Here is a 16,596-nt window from a genome sequence, read left to right as displayed (position 1 = left end):
CACTTATAGTCTGTGAACACAAAATCTATGAAGATCTAAACACTTAAACTAAGAAAATGGGTTTCTGGGATGCCTGGTAGGCTCAGCTGGTAGAGCAGCTAATTCTCAACACTGGGGCTGTTGAGCTTGAGCTCCACATTGGCTGTAGAGATTACTTAAAAAATAATTAATTTTAAAAAAAGAAAGAAAGAAAATGGGTTTTTGCTTTACTTGACATGACCAAATTTTCTAGGTTATAAATTCCTAGAGAAGAGGAGGCTCCTGTTTTGAGATTACTGCATTTAGCAGATAGTTCCCATCCATCTGACATGTGGGAAACAGCTACAACATAAAGTGTAATATATATAATAGCATCTTAATACTTTTTAAAGAACCGCATAAAGGGGCAGTACCATTATCTGAGTTTTATTCTGATCAGGAGAGAGAAATAATAATAGTCAAATTTCACAGCAATAAAGAACATCTCTGTCATTATAATGAAAACTGAAAATTATCTAATTAAAAATTATACTTTATGATTCTTCTAGAACACATTCAATTCAACTAGCACTTACTGTAAGACACATTTCTTTAGTTACCCATCATAAACTCATACCATATAAGCAACTCACCGGTCCACAGGAGTTGATGTATTCTCAATAAAACTGATAACTTTTTCCCTGACATTAACAGACTTTGTCTTCAAAGCAACAGTCATTTTATTTACCAGTGATTTCATTCCTCTATCATTTGAGCCATTAGAAGATTCACCCTGAAAACAAAAACGAAAACAAAAACAAAACCTTACTGATAAATTAACTGCTCTCCTAATGATTAGCAGAGACATTACTGCTAAAGGTTATCTAGATGTTATGGACTAAATTGTGTCCATATGTTAAAGTTCATTCTAGTACACCTCAGAAAATGTATGCAGAGATAGGGCCTTTAGAAGCAATTTAAGGTTAAATGAGGTCATATATATATCAATATGACTAGTGTCCTTATATGAAGAGGGGGAGACATCAGGGATGCACAAACACAGAAAAAAGGCCATGTGCATCCAGACAGACAAGAAGGCAGTCATGGGCAACCCAGAGAGAGAAGCCTGAGGAGTAATCAAATCTGCCAATCCTTTGATCCTAGACCTGCAGCCTCCAGAACCGTAAGAAAATTAACTTCTTTTAAAATTAACTTCTTTTAAGTTTAAGCAAACTACTTGGTTGTATTTTGTTATGACAGCCCTAACAGACTGATACACTAGATAAAACAATTTTAGGGACAGGAATTAGAAATAGAAAAATGAGGCTATATGTTGCATATATAAGTGTATAAAGTCTGAAACTACCTTCGTTATTCAATAAGAAATAAAGTTATTGACCTTTTCTTAACTTCAATTATACCATAAAAATAATCAAAAGTACAATCAGGATATCATTCATGTGGCTAAATTTTTAAACATTTATTCCTTATAAATTTTTGCTGTTTAAATATTTTCACTTAGGCCTTTAATTTCTCAAGAAAAATTATTTTTATGTAACTAATGTAATAGGTGTGAGTGTAATTCTTAAACTGTTTAACGAAATTGCTCCATATTCCCTAAAGAGCTAGGTGGCAAGAGATGTCAGAAGTGTGTCCATCTTTTGCCTATTAATTACTCTTTAGAACTTAAGGAAATAGAAAGTGCACTAGGATTTAAGTATTATTAGATGGAAAATTATACAGATTTAAAAAAAAAAAGAAATGCTTTTAAATAAGCATTTAATTTTTTTAAAGTTTTTCTTTTAATTACAGTTAGTTAACATATAGTATAACGTAAGATTCTGATGGTGGGGGCGCCTGGGTGGCATAGTCAGTTAAGTGTCTACCTTCAGCTCAGGTCATGATCCCAAGGTCCTGGGATGAGCTCTGTGTCACCATCATTGGGCTCCTCTGCTCAGTGGGGAGCCTGTTTCTCCTTCTCCCTATGCCCTTCCCCCTACCTCAAATATATATACATTTGAAGGAAGTATTTCAAAATACGAAAATACGAATAGCAGTTATTTTTCTTTATACTTTTCAAATTTACATATGTTGCTAAAATGAACATGCATCATTTCAATTTTTAAGAGAAAGAAGTCATTAAATAACACAAAAACCATATTTCTATTTCCATATCCAAATTTGAAACCAAACTAAACTGATGATGGAAATTAAATTCTTTGGTACTTTTTAATACACTATATAACATCTTCAAGAGGGTATGTGCTATGGTGAGTGCTGTGAATTGTGTAAGACTGATGATTCACAGAACTGTACCCCTGAAACAAATAATATATTATGTTAATTAAAAAAAATTTTTTTTAAGTTTCTTTAAGGTCTCAATCATTATTTTTCATATCTGAAAACAGGAACTTGAACAGAATTACTATCCAACACTGTGGATGGCAATATAAATTAGAATAATGGTTTTTTTTAGGGGGGCCTAGGTGGCTCAGTCAGTTAAGCATTTGCCTTCAGCTCAGGTCGTGACCTCAGGGTCCTGGGATCCAGCCCCACACTGGACTCCCTGCTCAGTGGGGAGTCTGCTTCTCTATCTATCCCTCTGCCCTTTCCCTCCCCCCCTCATGCTCATGCTCACTCTCTTTCTCTCTCCCCCAAATAACTAGATAAAATCTTCCAAAAAAAAAATTTATGTTTTTTAAAGGCCAATCTGATGACAATGTAGACTTCTAAGAATTCTGATATGTAATCTTCTGGTCGAGTTATTCTACTCCTAGGACTAAATAATCATGGCATATGTAAATATATTACTACAAAAATTAATTATAATAGTGTTTATAACACAAAAAGACTAAAAGCAACATAAATATTCAAAAATAGGGGACTAACTGAATAAATTATAATACAGCCATTATTATAGTGGAATAGTGGAACACTATTTAGTTATTCAAAATAAAAACAGAAAATGTTTATTAAATAAATGGTGATCTCACGTGAAGAGCTCTTAGATACCTAGAGGATTAAGTTGAAAACAAATTTCAGAGGTTTATCTGCTAATAATTTGACAATAATATGATTTAACCTATATGGCTAAAGATAAATGGTAATTAATCATCCAGATATAATTTTATAATAACTGCTATTAATACGCGACACATACAACACAATACATACACTTGCACATTTAATCCTCACATCACCATGAAGAAAGTTGTGTTATTATCATCTCAACTGCATAGATAGAGAAACCAGAGCTGAAAAGATCTTGCTGGAGATCATGAAGAATGTAAGTTCTGGAGATAAAACCTGAACATCAAGTTAAGTCAGACTGATAAACCTAAGCTAGTAATAATCATAACCTGTATTGCAGTTTCCTTTTATTTCTGTTTTAAAGAATGATCATTAGGTAAATGTGAACTATTACTGAAAATATGTAATGACATCTAATTCAACTGACATAAAATATTTTTGAAAGAGCACAAAGACTTACTGTGCAAATATTTCTGAAGAAGCACAGAAAAGTGAAAAGTAAATTTACCCACTACAGCAAAACCTTGTAGTAGTAACATACATCTTTATAACTAAAAATCAAATATAATGGGATTCGCAATCAGTTCTTGTCTCCTTCTGACCAGCCCATTCTCAAATGTGGGTGGACTGAAGTTATAATCATGTAAATTTGTGTTGGGAAGGGGTACAGATATGGTCTGCAGGAGATGTGACCATAAGCCTCAGTATTCTTTTGGCTCACATTAATTGGGAGATTCCTAGAACCAGATCACTTGGGAGTCCCAGCTAGTCACAGGACTCAGTATTATCTCCACCAATATTTAAGCTGAAGCAGAAAATTGTCACTACATGATAACATACTACATCTGGATAGGGAGAAATCTGAATTCAGCAGGTGGATCTCCAGAACTCTGGCTAGTTTAGATGTGCAGGCCTGTTCCATCCTTACATTAACCCTGCAACAACGACTCCTCTAAACTCTATGTGTTTGAAATATTTTGGCCCCATTTCTGTTATGGTGAGGGTTTAACACTTAGTCACCTTTTCTGGCCATTCACCCAAATCTGGTGACATATTCTACATATATACTTACATCAATAGAAGAATTGATACTGCTCCTTGAGCCTGAGGTACTAGCAATCCAATGGCCATATCCATTTTCTGGTCCATCCACATTTATGTCTGCCAGGTGCTGCTGCAGTGCTTAAGATAAACAAGAAGGGAAAAAAAAAACAACAACAGCTCACATACCAACCCCCCTTTAGAAAGATTCTTTACCAGAGAATTTAACAAACATGTCATAGCTGAATGAAAGAGGATCCAAAGATTTAATTACAGGTACTTTTTTCTGTACCTCAGGAAAGGAATGAAGGACTCTGAGCTAGAGAAAGCCTTCTTCCTCTCCTTCTAAAGCCCTCTGAACAACTACAGTTTCTCATAATTGACCTTAAAGATGGCAGTAACTATATACAGACTTGATGTTTTCCTTTTTTTTTTTTTTTAAGATTTTTATTTATTTGACAGAGAGAGAGAGAGAGAGAGAGATCACAAGTAGGCAGAGAGGCAGGCAGAGAGAGAGAGGGGAGGAAGCAGGCTCCCTGCTGAGCAGAGAGCCCGATGCGGGGCTCGATCCCAGGACTCCGAGATCATGACCCGAGCCGAAGGCAGAGATCACAAGTAGGCAGAGAGGCAGGTAGAGAGAGAGGAGGAGGCAGGCTCCCTGCCAAGCAAAGAGCCCAATGCGGGACTCGATCCCAGGACCCTGGGATCATGACCTGAGCTGAAGGCAGAGGCCCCAACCCACTGAGCCACCCAGGAGCCCCGATGTTTTCCTCTTTGGAACAGAATATTTTAAGTATTAAGAGATAATCTCAGGGGCGCCTGAGTGGCTCAGTGGGTTAAGCCTCTGCCTTCGGCTCAGGTCATGATCTCAGGGTCCTGGGATCGAGTCCCGCATTGGGCTCTTTGCTTGGCAGGGAGCCTGCCTCCTCCTCTCTCTCTACCTGCCTCTCTGCCTACTTGTGATCTCGCTCTGTCAAATAAATAAGTAAAATCTTTAAAAAAAAAAAAAAAGAGATAATCTCAGCAACATTTTTATGACATAAAGGATTAAAAGAAAATCTATGGTGGCTTTTGTTCTATCATAGACATCTAATTAATCTTTCCCACAGTAAAGAATGCATTAATTGCCATGGAGAGATTCTTGAAAAAGAAATAATCCATATTTAGAAAAAAGCTTCTAAAACCTAAACTATACTATAAAAGACTGCATCTCAGGGAGGCTGGTGGCTCAGGTGATAAGCATCTGCCTCTGACTCAGGTCATGACCTCAGGATCCTGGGACTGAGTCTGGCCATCAGGCTTCCTGCTCAGAGAGGAAGAAATCTGCGGCTTCCTCCGCCCTTCATCCTGCTTTCATGTGCTCTTTCTCTTAAATAAATAAAAAAATTTTTTAAGAAAAATAAAAGACTGCTTTTCAGATACTTTTGATAATAAGCTTAATAACCAAGTTCTGTATCATGCTGTCAAAATTCCTAAAAAATCACACTGGGGCTAAGGCCAATACTTGTTTAACACTACTTATTAAAATACCCCTTTTGTAGATCACTGTGTAAACCCCAAAGGATGTTAGTTATCAGGCCATGATATGTAGGAAATCATCATAATCCTTGCTAATATCACCAAAGATCAAAGGAAAGAGACCCTAACCTACCATATTCCAAGTTATAACACAAGATTACATTAGGTCAAAAGTTAATCCTTATGAGGCTCTCATGATTCAAGCTCATGACTCTACTATTCAACAAATATTAATTTGATTTTACTATTAAAGGCTCTTTATTTCTTAATTGAAATATATTTGACCTATAATACTGTATAAATTCCAAGTATACAACACGTTTGGTTTATATATTATAATATGATTTCCATTTCAGCAATAGTTAGCACCTCTATCCCATCATATAATTACCCTTTCTTTTTCATGGTGGCAATAATTAAGATTTAGTCTTTTGGCAAGTTTGATTATTATAATACAGTATTATTGTCTATGTTCACTATACTTACAGTACTCCAGGACTTATTTATCTACTAGTCACAAGGTTGTACCCTTAAATAACATCAATTGTAAAAAAGACAGGTTCTTTTACCCTGACTTAATCCTTCACAGATTCTCAAATCTCTGCCTGCAGAGATTTTGGCAATTATTTTACTATCCTGGATTACCAAATATTAGTCTGAAGATTTGAAAATATCAGTTTATTTCCTTTATTCCCTTCCATTCTGTATTTTTTTAGCTAATAATTTCAAGTAGCTCAAAAATGAAATAAAAACATAACAAAAAGGAGAGTACGAAAAGTATTCCTCCTACCTTTGTTTCCCAGTCCTATCCATTCCACCTTCTTCATGAAGACAAATGATGTAGACAGTTTTTCTCACATCTTTATAAAATTACTTTCTACAAATACAAGCTCATTAAACATATCTACCAAAATAAACTTCCATTAAATATTTGCTCATTTCAAGTGTCTATCGTGTTTGTCTGTTATCTGTATGTCCTGCTTGCCTTGCCTTTTCTGAAAATATAGAATGACTGAAGAGAGAGTTTATGCACTAATTAATTTGGTCACTACAAATCAGGTCTGGTGATAGAACTGCCTCTGAAAAGCGGAGGCAAAGCGATTAATAAATTAAAACCTTACCCATAAATCCTCCACTGGCGATGCTCACATATTCTTTGTTTTTCTGTAACAAAAAACCAAAATTTAAATTATTCCAAAATGTAATTTAATTAAAACCTCTCATAGTCCTATAAACATTTACAAATGTAATATGAAGTTATACATTAGATTTCTGGACTTTTTCTTTTCTTTGACATTTTGGAAGCTGACAAAAAGATAAACATACTTTTTTTTTTAAAGATTTTATTTATTTATTTGACAGAGAAAGATCACAAGCAGGCAGAGAGGCAGTCAGAGAGAGAGGAGGAAGCAGGCTCCCTGCCGAGCAGAGAGCCCGATGCGGGGCTCAATCCCAGGACCCTGAGATCATGACCTGAGCTGAAGGCAGCAGCTTAACCCACTGAGCCACCCAGGCGCCCCTGATAAACATACATTTAACTTAAATATTGTAAGATCTGGTGTTAAGGTGGAAAGAAGGGGACAACTTCATAGCTACTACCAAGACTATGATTTTATTTGTATTCTAGTTCCAATAATATAATAAAGAGTCAAACCAAAACCACTTAAATTATATTTTTGGATATAATTAGCAAAGTTTTTAAAAGCTTTTAAAATATGTTGTGTCCTTCATAAAAAGAAATAAACAATATTAGAGCTAATTATGAATAAGAAATAATAGAATGTTACCATTTTACAAACTACTATAAAAATTAATGGATCTAGGGGCACCTGGGTGGCTCAGTGGGTTAAAGCCTCTGCCTTCAGCTCGGGTCATGATCCCAGAGTCCTGGGATCGAGCCCTGCATTGGGCTCTCTGCTCAGCGGAGAGCCTGCTTCTCCCTCCTCTCTCTCTGCCTGCCTCTCTGCCTACTTGTGATTTCTGTCATATAAACAAATAAAATCTTTTTTAAAAAATTAATGGATCTAATAAACAATGGCAAAGAAAGAAGAAGACATAAAGAAAAGAGATATCGGGGCGCCTGGGTGGCTCAATCAGTTAAGCGCCTCCCTTCAGCTCGGGTCATGATCCCAGGGTCCTGGGATAGAGCCCCACGTCAGGTTCCCTACTCAGCAGGGAGTCTGCTTCTCACTCTCCCTCTGCTCCTCCCCCTGCTTGTAGTCCCTCTCTGGAATAAGTAAAATCTTAAAAAAAAAAGAGGAAGAGAGAGAGAGAGGTATCTGGGCAGTATGTCTCTCCTGAGGAAAACTCAGACCACCCAGGACTTCCTGTCCCCAACCAAGTCTCTAGATCTAACTACCAATGTAGAGGGAACACCAAGGGCAGAACCTGATAAACAACACCATGTGAATGCAGCAGCAAAACCTGAATGTGGGAAACTCTCTGTAAGATAAAGCAACCGGTTTTTCCAACAACCCAGCAAGCAAAAATATTAGGAAAGAGGAACTATAAATTAAAAGAGACTTAAAAGATGTCAACCAAGGGGCACATGGGTGGCTCAGTTGGTTAAGCAACTGCCTTCAGCTCAGGTCATGATTTTGGGGTCCTGGGAGTAAGACCCATATCAGGCTCCCCCTGCTCAGTGGGGAGCCTGCTTCTCCCTCTCCCTCTGCCTGCCATTCCCCCTGCTTGTGCTGTCAAATAAATAAATAAAATTGTAAAAAAAAAAATGTTAACCAAGTGCAACATCTTGTCTTGGGTCCTGGGAAAATCAGGGAAACATGAACAAGAGTTAGATTTTTAATAATAAAGTGTAATTATGTATGTCGGTATAAAGAGTGTATAGGGTTCAATTCTACCTACTTTTGAATTTGCTTGAAATTTTCCATAATAGAAGTTAGGGAAAAAATTTCTAAAACCACATCAAGAACTTGAGTTATAAAAAAGAAGTTCACAGTATTTCAAATTCTTGCCATGTGACAGGTCTTACAATATACAGTTTATACCAGAGTATTTTTAAAACAGGCTAATTAAATTTGTAAGTAAAATGTCTGAGTTGCTATTTTTGTTTTTGTGTAAATTTCTAAAGATCTCTCAATTAATAAGGTATAAAATTATCTTACCATCTCCTTCCCCCAAATACCATGTTCATTTGCTGATTTTTGTCTTTCAAGGATTCTTTCTTTTAGACTTATTTTCTCAAACCAAATTCCCAGTAAAATATAACATGAACAGACTAGGATCCAAATTGAGTGGCTAATGCAACTAGTCTATGGTCTTCCTGATTCCAAAGTTCAGGGTCATAAAAAATGAAGACTTTAATGTATAAGCTATCAAAGAATACCTAATAAACAACTATTTTTATAAAGAAAGAGCCATCACTGAGTGTAGCTTTGTAGAGAAGATAGAGGAACAGGTTACATAAAATCACTAATACAAATTAGCTGTGCTGAAGACAACGTTCGAACACAAAAAGGAAAGGTGGCTATATATAATAAATAAATATATGTATATTCTGTTTCAGAGTAAAGATACTAAAATGAAATACATAGTTACTGTAAAAAATACTAGAGAATGAACAGACATAAAGAGCAACACAACAGAATAATCCAGAAATAGATCCTGATGCACTGAGGAATTCAGTGTATTAAAAAGGTGGTATTTCAAATGGGTAAGCACAACTGGGTAGCTTTCTGGGAAAAAAAAATATTTTTTTTTCCTACCTCACTTATTATACGAAAATAAATTCCATATGATTCAAGATCTTAACACAAAAAATAAATCACACAAGCATGTAAGAAGACACGCAAGACACAAAACCTATAAGCTGTAAAGAAAAACTATGTATAAATTTGACATTGCAGAGAACAGTATAAAATTACCCCTAAGAACTTCTTAAAGGTGATAGCAATAACCAAACAAAACTGAAAAAATTTGTCAGCATACCTGTAAAAAGTGTGCCAGGACCATGTTCATATACATGTCTTCTTCCTCTCTACCACTGCCCATAAAACAGAGGTGCTCCCCACCAGCAATGGAACCAGACTCGATGGACTGCTTCTGTGCTTCCAGCAAAGATTTTACCGACTGTGCAAACTCAGATGGATTCTGGAGCATCTAGACAATTTTTAAAAACTAAAAATGTGGCAAAACAGTATTGGACAAACATTTCCAAATTTGAAATATTCTTCCAGGGAAAAAAAAAACTTAAATAGCTACCATAGAAACAAAGGAATAAAGGCTCTTATAAATAAAACTTCTGGGATAAGAGAAAAGAAATGTATATAAAGGTACCTACAATACACTAGAACAAAAGTTGAAGATTCACAGAAAGATTAAACATGCAAAGAAAGTATTCTAAGAAAAAATGTTTTTGTTGTTTCTTAAGCTATGGTGTCATTAGCTATGATGACAAGAAAAGTTTAACATTGAGTGGAAGGGTCCATAACTAAAAACAATACATTAAAATAAGGGATATTTTTTAGTTTCCACTTATATGACGAACGATGTATTTCTTAGAAAAGATAGTCAGAAATAGGAGAAACCATTTTTATCAGCACTACTCTAAGTTCTAGAGACAAGAGGATGAAAAATATTAATCTCTTTTCCTCAAGGAAACAAACGTAACAATAACCACAAAAATCTGTTAAAACTCTTATAATAGGGCTATATAAAAAGCACAGTGAAAATCCAACAGAAAAATGGACAAACCAAAGAAAAGCAATTTGTAAAGCAAAATACAAATAAACAGTACACTTACAAAAAGATGCTCAACATCACTTACAATTACCACTGTTTTTTACCTGTCATTCTTGTAAAGTAAAATATAATTGGTAATGTTCTATAATGCAACAGTATGGAACATTCTCATCTATAGCTGTAAAGTGTAACCTGGTTCAGTCTCTTTAAAGGATGATAAAGCATTAATATTTTACATACACCCTTCAAACCAATAGTTCTACTTTTGGAAGCCTATTTTACAGAAATATTTGCACAAGTTCACAAAACATATATAAGTATCTAACTACAGCATTGTTTACTACAAGAAAACTGAAAATAACCCAAATATATATCAACTGGGCAATAAATGACGGTATATTTGTACCGTGGTTCACTATACAGTCATTGCCTGTCTGGCTCAGTCATTGTGTGTAACTCTTGATCGTGCGGTCGTGAGTTTGAGCTCCGCGTTGGGCATAGAGCTTACTTTAAAATGTGGGGATATTAAAAGAATGTACTTAAATGGAAAGATCTCTAAGAAATAGTTTGCTGAAAAAGCAAGTGAACAGTTAAGTGAAACATCAAATGAAAAAAATGTAAACAAGAAATATATAGATATATATTAAGAGGCCTGGAAGATTAAACAAGCCAGTAATAATTAACTCTAGAGATATTCTTTCGAGTTTTTGAAGAAAAAAATCAAATATTCATGAATCACTTGAGCAAAATTTTAAAGAAGCATAAATGAAGGACCATCTAACTCCTCCTAGACAAATCAAGGATGAGAAAGGTTCAGGGTTCACTTTCAGGATGCAAACCAAGCTTGATCACCTTCCTTACTTAAAGCACTCAAAACTGTCTGAGTTGTTCTACCTCTATTTTCCATTAAGTTTCCTTTCAACACCACCTACATTGTCACCTTTTTCAGATGAGATGGGAAGAAGGGCAGATCACATAGTTAGCAAAAAGGGTTACACCTCTTTCGGTCTTCTCCATCCCTGAGGCTCTTATAACCAAGAACGGTTTAAGTGATGTCTATCCCACTCTAAGTATTTCTGACAATATTTAATATTTATTTCATCTACTCTTTTAATTAAAGTGACCCTTGAAAAGCAATTTTAACAAGTGAGCACTGATAGGCCAGATACTACTTTCATTAAATATTAGTTTATTATATGCATAAATATTCATAATGAGAAAAAGGCTTATAGTAAAAAGTTTTAAAACAATAACCCAATTATAGTAAGAGCTTATATTTATAGAGTACTTACTAGATGCAAGGCACTATGCTAAGTGCTACATCAGACGACTCACAGTAAGAAGTTCAGAATTTACTGACATAACAATGGTAGGCAATAGCAAGCCACAGTTAACTGCTTGCATCTACCCTTTCTCATACCCAGAGTGTCCTGGTGAAAAGGAAACCTGAAAACAGTACTTTTGTTATAAAGGCAGAGACCCCTCTTTAAGCAGAAAGAAAATGTCCCCAATCTGGTACATGTATATTTATTCATGAACTAAGGAAAAAAAAACCCTATTTATTCTCTTACTTCATAAAAAATTTTAACTAGCATTTATACTAACCAGATCTGAATCTAAGTGGAAAGCAGTTGATAAGTGCCCAGCATTATACTGTTCTGCAGGACGGCAATCCACCACAAAGAACCGGACTCCTTCCTAAGAGGAAAACAACATTTGACATACTGAAATTTGCCATGAGGGTCACATTTTACACAATATAATGTTACAATTAGCCAAAGGAGAGGGAACAGGTTTTAAAAAAAGAAAAAAACAAACGGATCTGACAGAATTAGGACCCAGTTAGAAGAGATGCAAGAAAATAACCTCAAGATCTTAAACGACCATATTCATTTTCAACAGTTAAAACTTTATATATACTGTTCTTGACTAGGAAGTCTTAAAATATGTAGCACAAGAATGTCAGTTTGAGCTATAAAACTGTATCAGAATTTAAAATTTTAATGTGTATCATGTTACATATATATTTAAAAACTACACAGTTATAAACAAAGATCTAGATACAATTACTATTTCTGCAAATAAATCCACAAGTTGACAGCAATTCAACTCATGTAAGAACTAAACATCTTGGGGATGAGAGGAAGTTCTGCAATGTTGCAATGCCAGTATGACCTGAAGAAACTACAGGAGGATCTTTAAACTGGATTATAGGTTTTCATTTGTTTTTAATACTAGTTCTAATAAGGGGTACCTGGATGGCTCAGTCAGTTAAGCGTCTGCCTTTGGCTCAGGTCATGATCTTGGGGTCCTGGAATTGGGCCCCACATCAGGCTCCCTGCTCAGCAGGGAGTCTGCTTCTCCCTCTGTCCCTTCCCCACTCATACTCACTCACTCTCTCTCTCAAATAAATAAAACCTTTAAAAACAAAAATACTAGTTCTAATAGGAAAAACATGTAAATGTTTGTTTTTAAAAAGATATATTATAAAATGCCTGCCCTTCCATGTCCCTTCTTCTTCCCTCCATCTCGAAAATACATTACAACAGCCCATAGTTAACTGTTGCACTACTAGTAATAAAGAACATATACTGAAAAAACTGGCTCATGAGATTTTTCTGAAGATAGTAGCAGACAGAAAATTATGGTATATCCTCAATTTTCCTTTGTTATATGCTCTATGGCATTAGACCATCTAATTCAATTAGCTGTATAATTATGAGAATTTAACCATTATATGCTAAATTCACCTTTTTAAGTACTTTATACAGTACTCAGCTGCTTTGTTAAAATATGAAAAAAGATTTGGCAATTTATAATTGCCCAGAATCATAACTGACAACTAAAATAACACACAAGCCGGCAGGTTTTAAAATGAGCACACAGATTAAACACATTAATCATTCAAAAAAGCAAAACAGCTACATGGTTTCAGTAAATTAATTTTGCAGGAAGCCACAAACAGGGTGAAAATGCTGGTTCCTTGCATTTAAAAGGGGCATTCCTCTGACAAACTGTGGGTTTTCTTTATTTACCCCTTGAAGCTGATTTGCTTGAAGGATCTCTGACACGGAGATGGCCAGACAAAGAGCCTGACTGAGATCTGCATCATCATCCTTAATTCCCAACAGAGTACTACCAAATAGATGGTGATTATCCTGTTTGAAGAGAAATGTTTAAAATATCACAAAGAAAAACAAAATTAATCTTTCTTCCAAAAAATATTCTTAATAAACCATGATGAAAGGTAAAATAAATACGTTTAACACTCCTGAGTCATGTGACTTTTAAAACTTAGTATTATATCATCTCAAATACTGACGCAAAGGCTACAAGGCTATATACAAAGTCCCTGTCACAGTTCACACAAAATAAAAGACTATGAAAAAATAAAACATTCTACACAGCTATTTTCTATAATATGAACTGTAAACACAGAATTTTAAAAAAATGGTTATGACTTTCCATACTTTAACATAATAAAAGCCAAAAATTATATAATACACTGATCTACAGCCTGATTTAATTAGCAATTGCGAGTGCATATTATTTATTATGTCTGAAGAATAAAAGCTATTCCTCTTAAAAGACTGAAAAGGAATAAGACTTCTTTTTCATCCAGCATCCTAACCAGACATCTGACTTGTCTGACATTGTTAGGAACTGAGGTGGTCTACATAAGGCAATTATTAAAACAGCTGAAATTATCCCTAGAAATGAATTTCTTTTTTAATTAGTTTCAGGGGAAATGTTTTTAAAAGACTTCTCTTGTCTGCTTTCTGAAACATATTACACTGAACATAATTTAACCTCATCTTGATGTTTCAGTGACATGACCACTAACTAGTAATCATTATCATGGAATGCCTTAAAAAAATAAAGACAATAATGCTCTCATAGGCAACTGAAGTCACAAACAAACCCATTTACCTTATAAACGGTACTTCTGTGCCTCCTCCACTATTACCTTTTGCTTCTTGGAGTTTTACTTTCTAGGAGCTCACACCATCATGTTTCTAATCTGGGTGTCCCTTCACTTTAAAGCACTTGAGAAAGGTTCTAAGTCTCTATGCAACTAAGTTACCCCTTTTGTTCACGAGACAGCTCTGCATCATTAAAACTGCACAAAGCTGAACTCCAGATAAAGGAGGCATAAATATACATCCTCCATCAGATTTTGGAAATTTTTAAAGTCAAGAAAGCACTAACAAGAACTACCTCAATTTTCTCATGATCAAAAGTAATAATCAAAGAAAAAATTAAATAATTGCTAGCATATCGTTATACTATCTTTCTAAATTTGTTTGTTCCTCTAGTAGGAAGAGTATTTACAGTGAAAAATCACACAAAACTGCAACACATAAAAAGAAAGAAAAGAGTGACAACCTAGAGGATTTTAACTGAAGTGGACACAACATAAACAATAAAACAATGTACTAAATATGAAATACTGAAGCTGGTAATTTCGTTTTCTACCTTCCTAAAAGAAGCTGGTGTTTTACTGCAATAATACTGAGCCAGAGAGAAAAGATCTTCTATATCTTCTAGATTCAAACTGGATGGAGTGTTTTCCAAGAACTCTGAAAAAGGATTATAGATATGAGAATATTGAAAACATTGTGATTAATACAATCATGAACATTATGTACATATCAAAGCTAGAGTATTTTCAACATAATAAAAACTACATAAATGGAATCTTTTTTTTTTTTTTTAAAGATTTTTATTTATTTGTCATAGAGAGAGAAGCGAGTGAGCACAGGCAGACAGACTGGCAGGCAGAGGCAGAGGGAGAAGCAGGCTCGCTGCCAAGCAAGGAGCCCGATGTGGGACTCGATCCCAGGACGCTGGGATCATGACCTGAGCCGAAGGCAGCTGCTTAACCAACTGAGCCACCCAGGTGTCCCACATAAATGGAATCTTAACAGTGATGCCTTTAAAACTGTTTAAGGAGAACCAGAGTTCCCAAAAGAGCTGAACTGTTAATGCAATTCTGCTGTTAATGAAAGATAGGTTCAAGTAATCAAATCAAATTCATTAGCCTGGATGGCAGTATTGTTATTTAACACATACTAAGTGCCACAGCCTCTGGAAATAAAAAATGACTAAGAAATAGTTCCTGACTAAGGAACTCTGTCTTGTGTGATAATAAATCATTATAATGTAGGAAGATAAACACTGTAATACAAATATACAAAGTGGCGGCAACATAGAGAGGAAGTAACTTAATCTGTGTGAGTGCTAGAAATGGGGAGAACCAAAAAAAAATCAAATTTCCACAATGGAAATAATTGTGAAATCTGAGTACTCAAAGGTAAATTAAGAAAGAAAGAAGGGAAGAAGGGAAAGAGAGGAGGGCATCTGATAATGAACAATGAAACCAAAATACCAGTTTATGAAAGGGAACTGAAAGAGTGAAAAAACATGGAAGAAATGAAAGAGGATGGCAAAATTGAAGGAAAATAGTCCTTAAGGTTTGCACCTACAGTGTATATGAGTTGAATGAAACCTCAGAGTTCTGTAGACTAATCTTTTAAAGATGAAGCTGAGTTTTAGAAAATAAAGTGACTTGAAATATTTTTTCTACAGTAAGTGATACTTACGGATAACTTCTTCTTTGCTGTCTGACTCCTGTGCTAAAATAACTTCTCTGTAAAAGAAAAACAAATGAATTTGAGTTAAATATTAACAGAGCACCTTGAGAATACAAAGGAGAAAAATCTAAGCAACAGGATACTTACTTTGCATTAACAAGGATTATTAACATTAAGAAATAAATAAAAAATGGATCTGCTTGTTGTAGATATCCATCCCATATTGCCTGAGTGACTTCAATGGAACAGTAACATGCAAAAAGGCTTCCAAGCTGTAATCAGGAAATGAAATGAGACATAAATCACTGGAAATGACCTGTTCTTTTCAAAGTATGAAAACATATGTGTAAGTAACATTATGTCAAATTATCTGCACCTGATACGTACCGTGTAGCTTAATTTTACTGCATATAATGCAAAGACAGAATATGTGGATTCAAGGCACAATGAAGCCACTTACTAGCTGTGTGAATTAAGGCACATTACTTAACCTCTAAAACTTCCACTTCTACTTCTTTAAAAAAAAAAAAGGAATACTGCTACCTTTCTTCTACCATTGTTGGGAAGAGAGAGATAATTAACCTAGAGTAACTAAAGTAACTAGGACCTATCTGCCATAGCATAATAACTAACATAACTACCACGATAAGGGTAACTAGCACAATTATTACTATACTTAATTTATAAGGTAACTGTAAGGATCAAACATGGTTTTAAGAACACAGAGAAAAGTTTTAATAACAACATAATGGTGAAT

At 35.0% G+C, this 16,596-nt stretch overlaps 1 protein-coding gene across 2 annotated transcripts in view; it reads right to left on the bottom strand.

The window, feature by feature from the left end:
• TBC1D23 (TBC1 domain family member 23) overlaps positions 1 to 16,596 on the bottom strand; it is a 60,485-nt gene that overhangs the window by 11,130 nt on the left and 32,759 nt on the right. For both annotated transcript variants that reach the window (XM_047723090.1, XM_047723081.1), the window contains exons 6-14: positions 15,987 to 16,111; positions 15,849 to 15,895; positions 14,722 to 14,825; positions 13,281 to 13,403; positions 11,851 to 11,943; positions 9,493 to 9,663; positions 6,669 to 6,711; positions 4,061 to 4,170; positions 612 to 751 (exon numbers count right to left, since the gene is read on the bottom strand). In XM_047723090.1, coding sequence (XP_047579046.1) covers positions 612 to 751; positions 4,061 to 4,170; positions 6,669 to 6,711; positions 9,493 to 9,663; positions 11,851 to 11,943; positions 13,281 to 13,403; positions 14,722 to 14,825; positions 15,849 to 15,895; positions 15,987 to 16,111 — 956 coding nt within the window. The remainder of the gene's footprint in view (positions 1 to 611; positions 752 to 4,060; positions 4,171 to 6,668; positions 6,712 to 9,492; positions 9,664 to 11,850; positions 11,944 to 13,280; positions 13,404 to 14,721; positions 14,826 to 15,848; positions 15,896 to 15,986; positions 16,112 to 16,596) is intronic.

This window comes from Lutra lutra, chromosome 1 (assembly GCF_902655055.1).
Source record: "Lutra lutra chromosome 1, mLutLut1.2, whole genome shotgun sequence".
Classification (NCBI taxonomy): Eukaryota; Metazoa; Chordata; class Mammalia; order Carnivora; family Mustelidae; genus Lutra; species Lutra lutra.
Note: the sequence above shows the minus strand (reverse complement) of the source record. Positions and strands in the feature narration are given on the sequence as shown.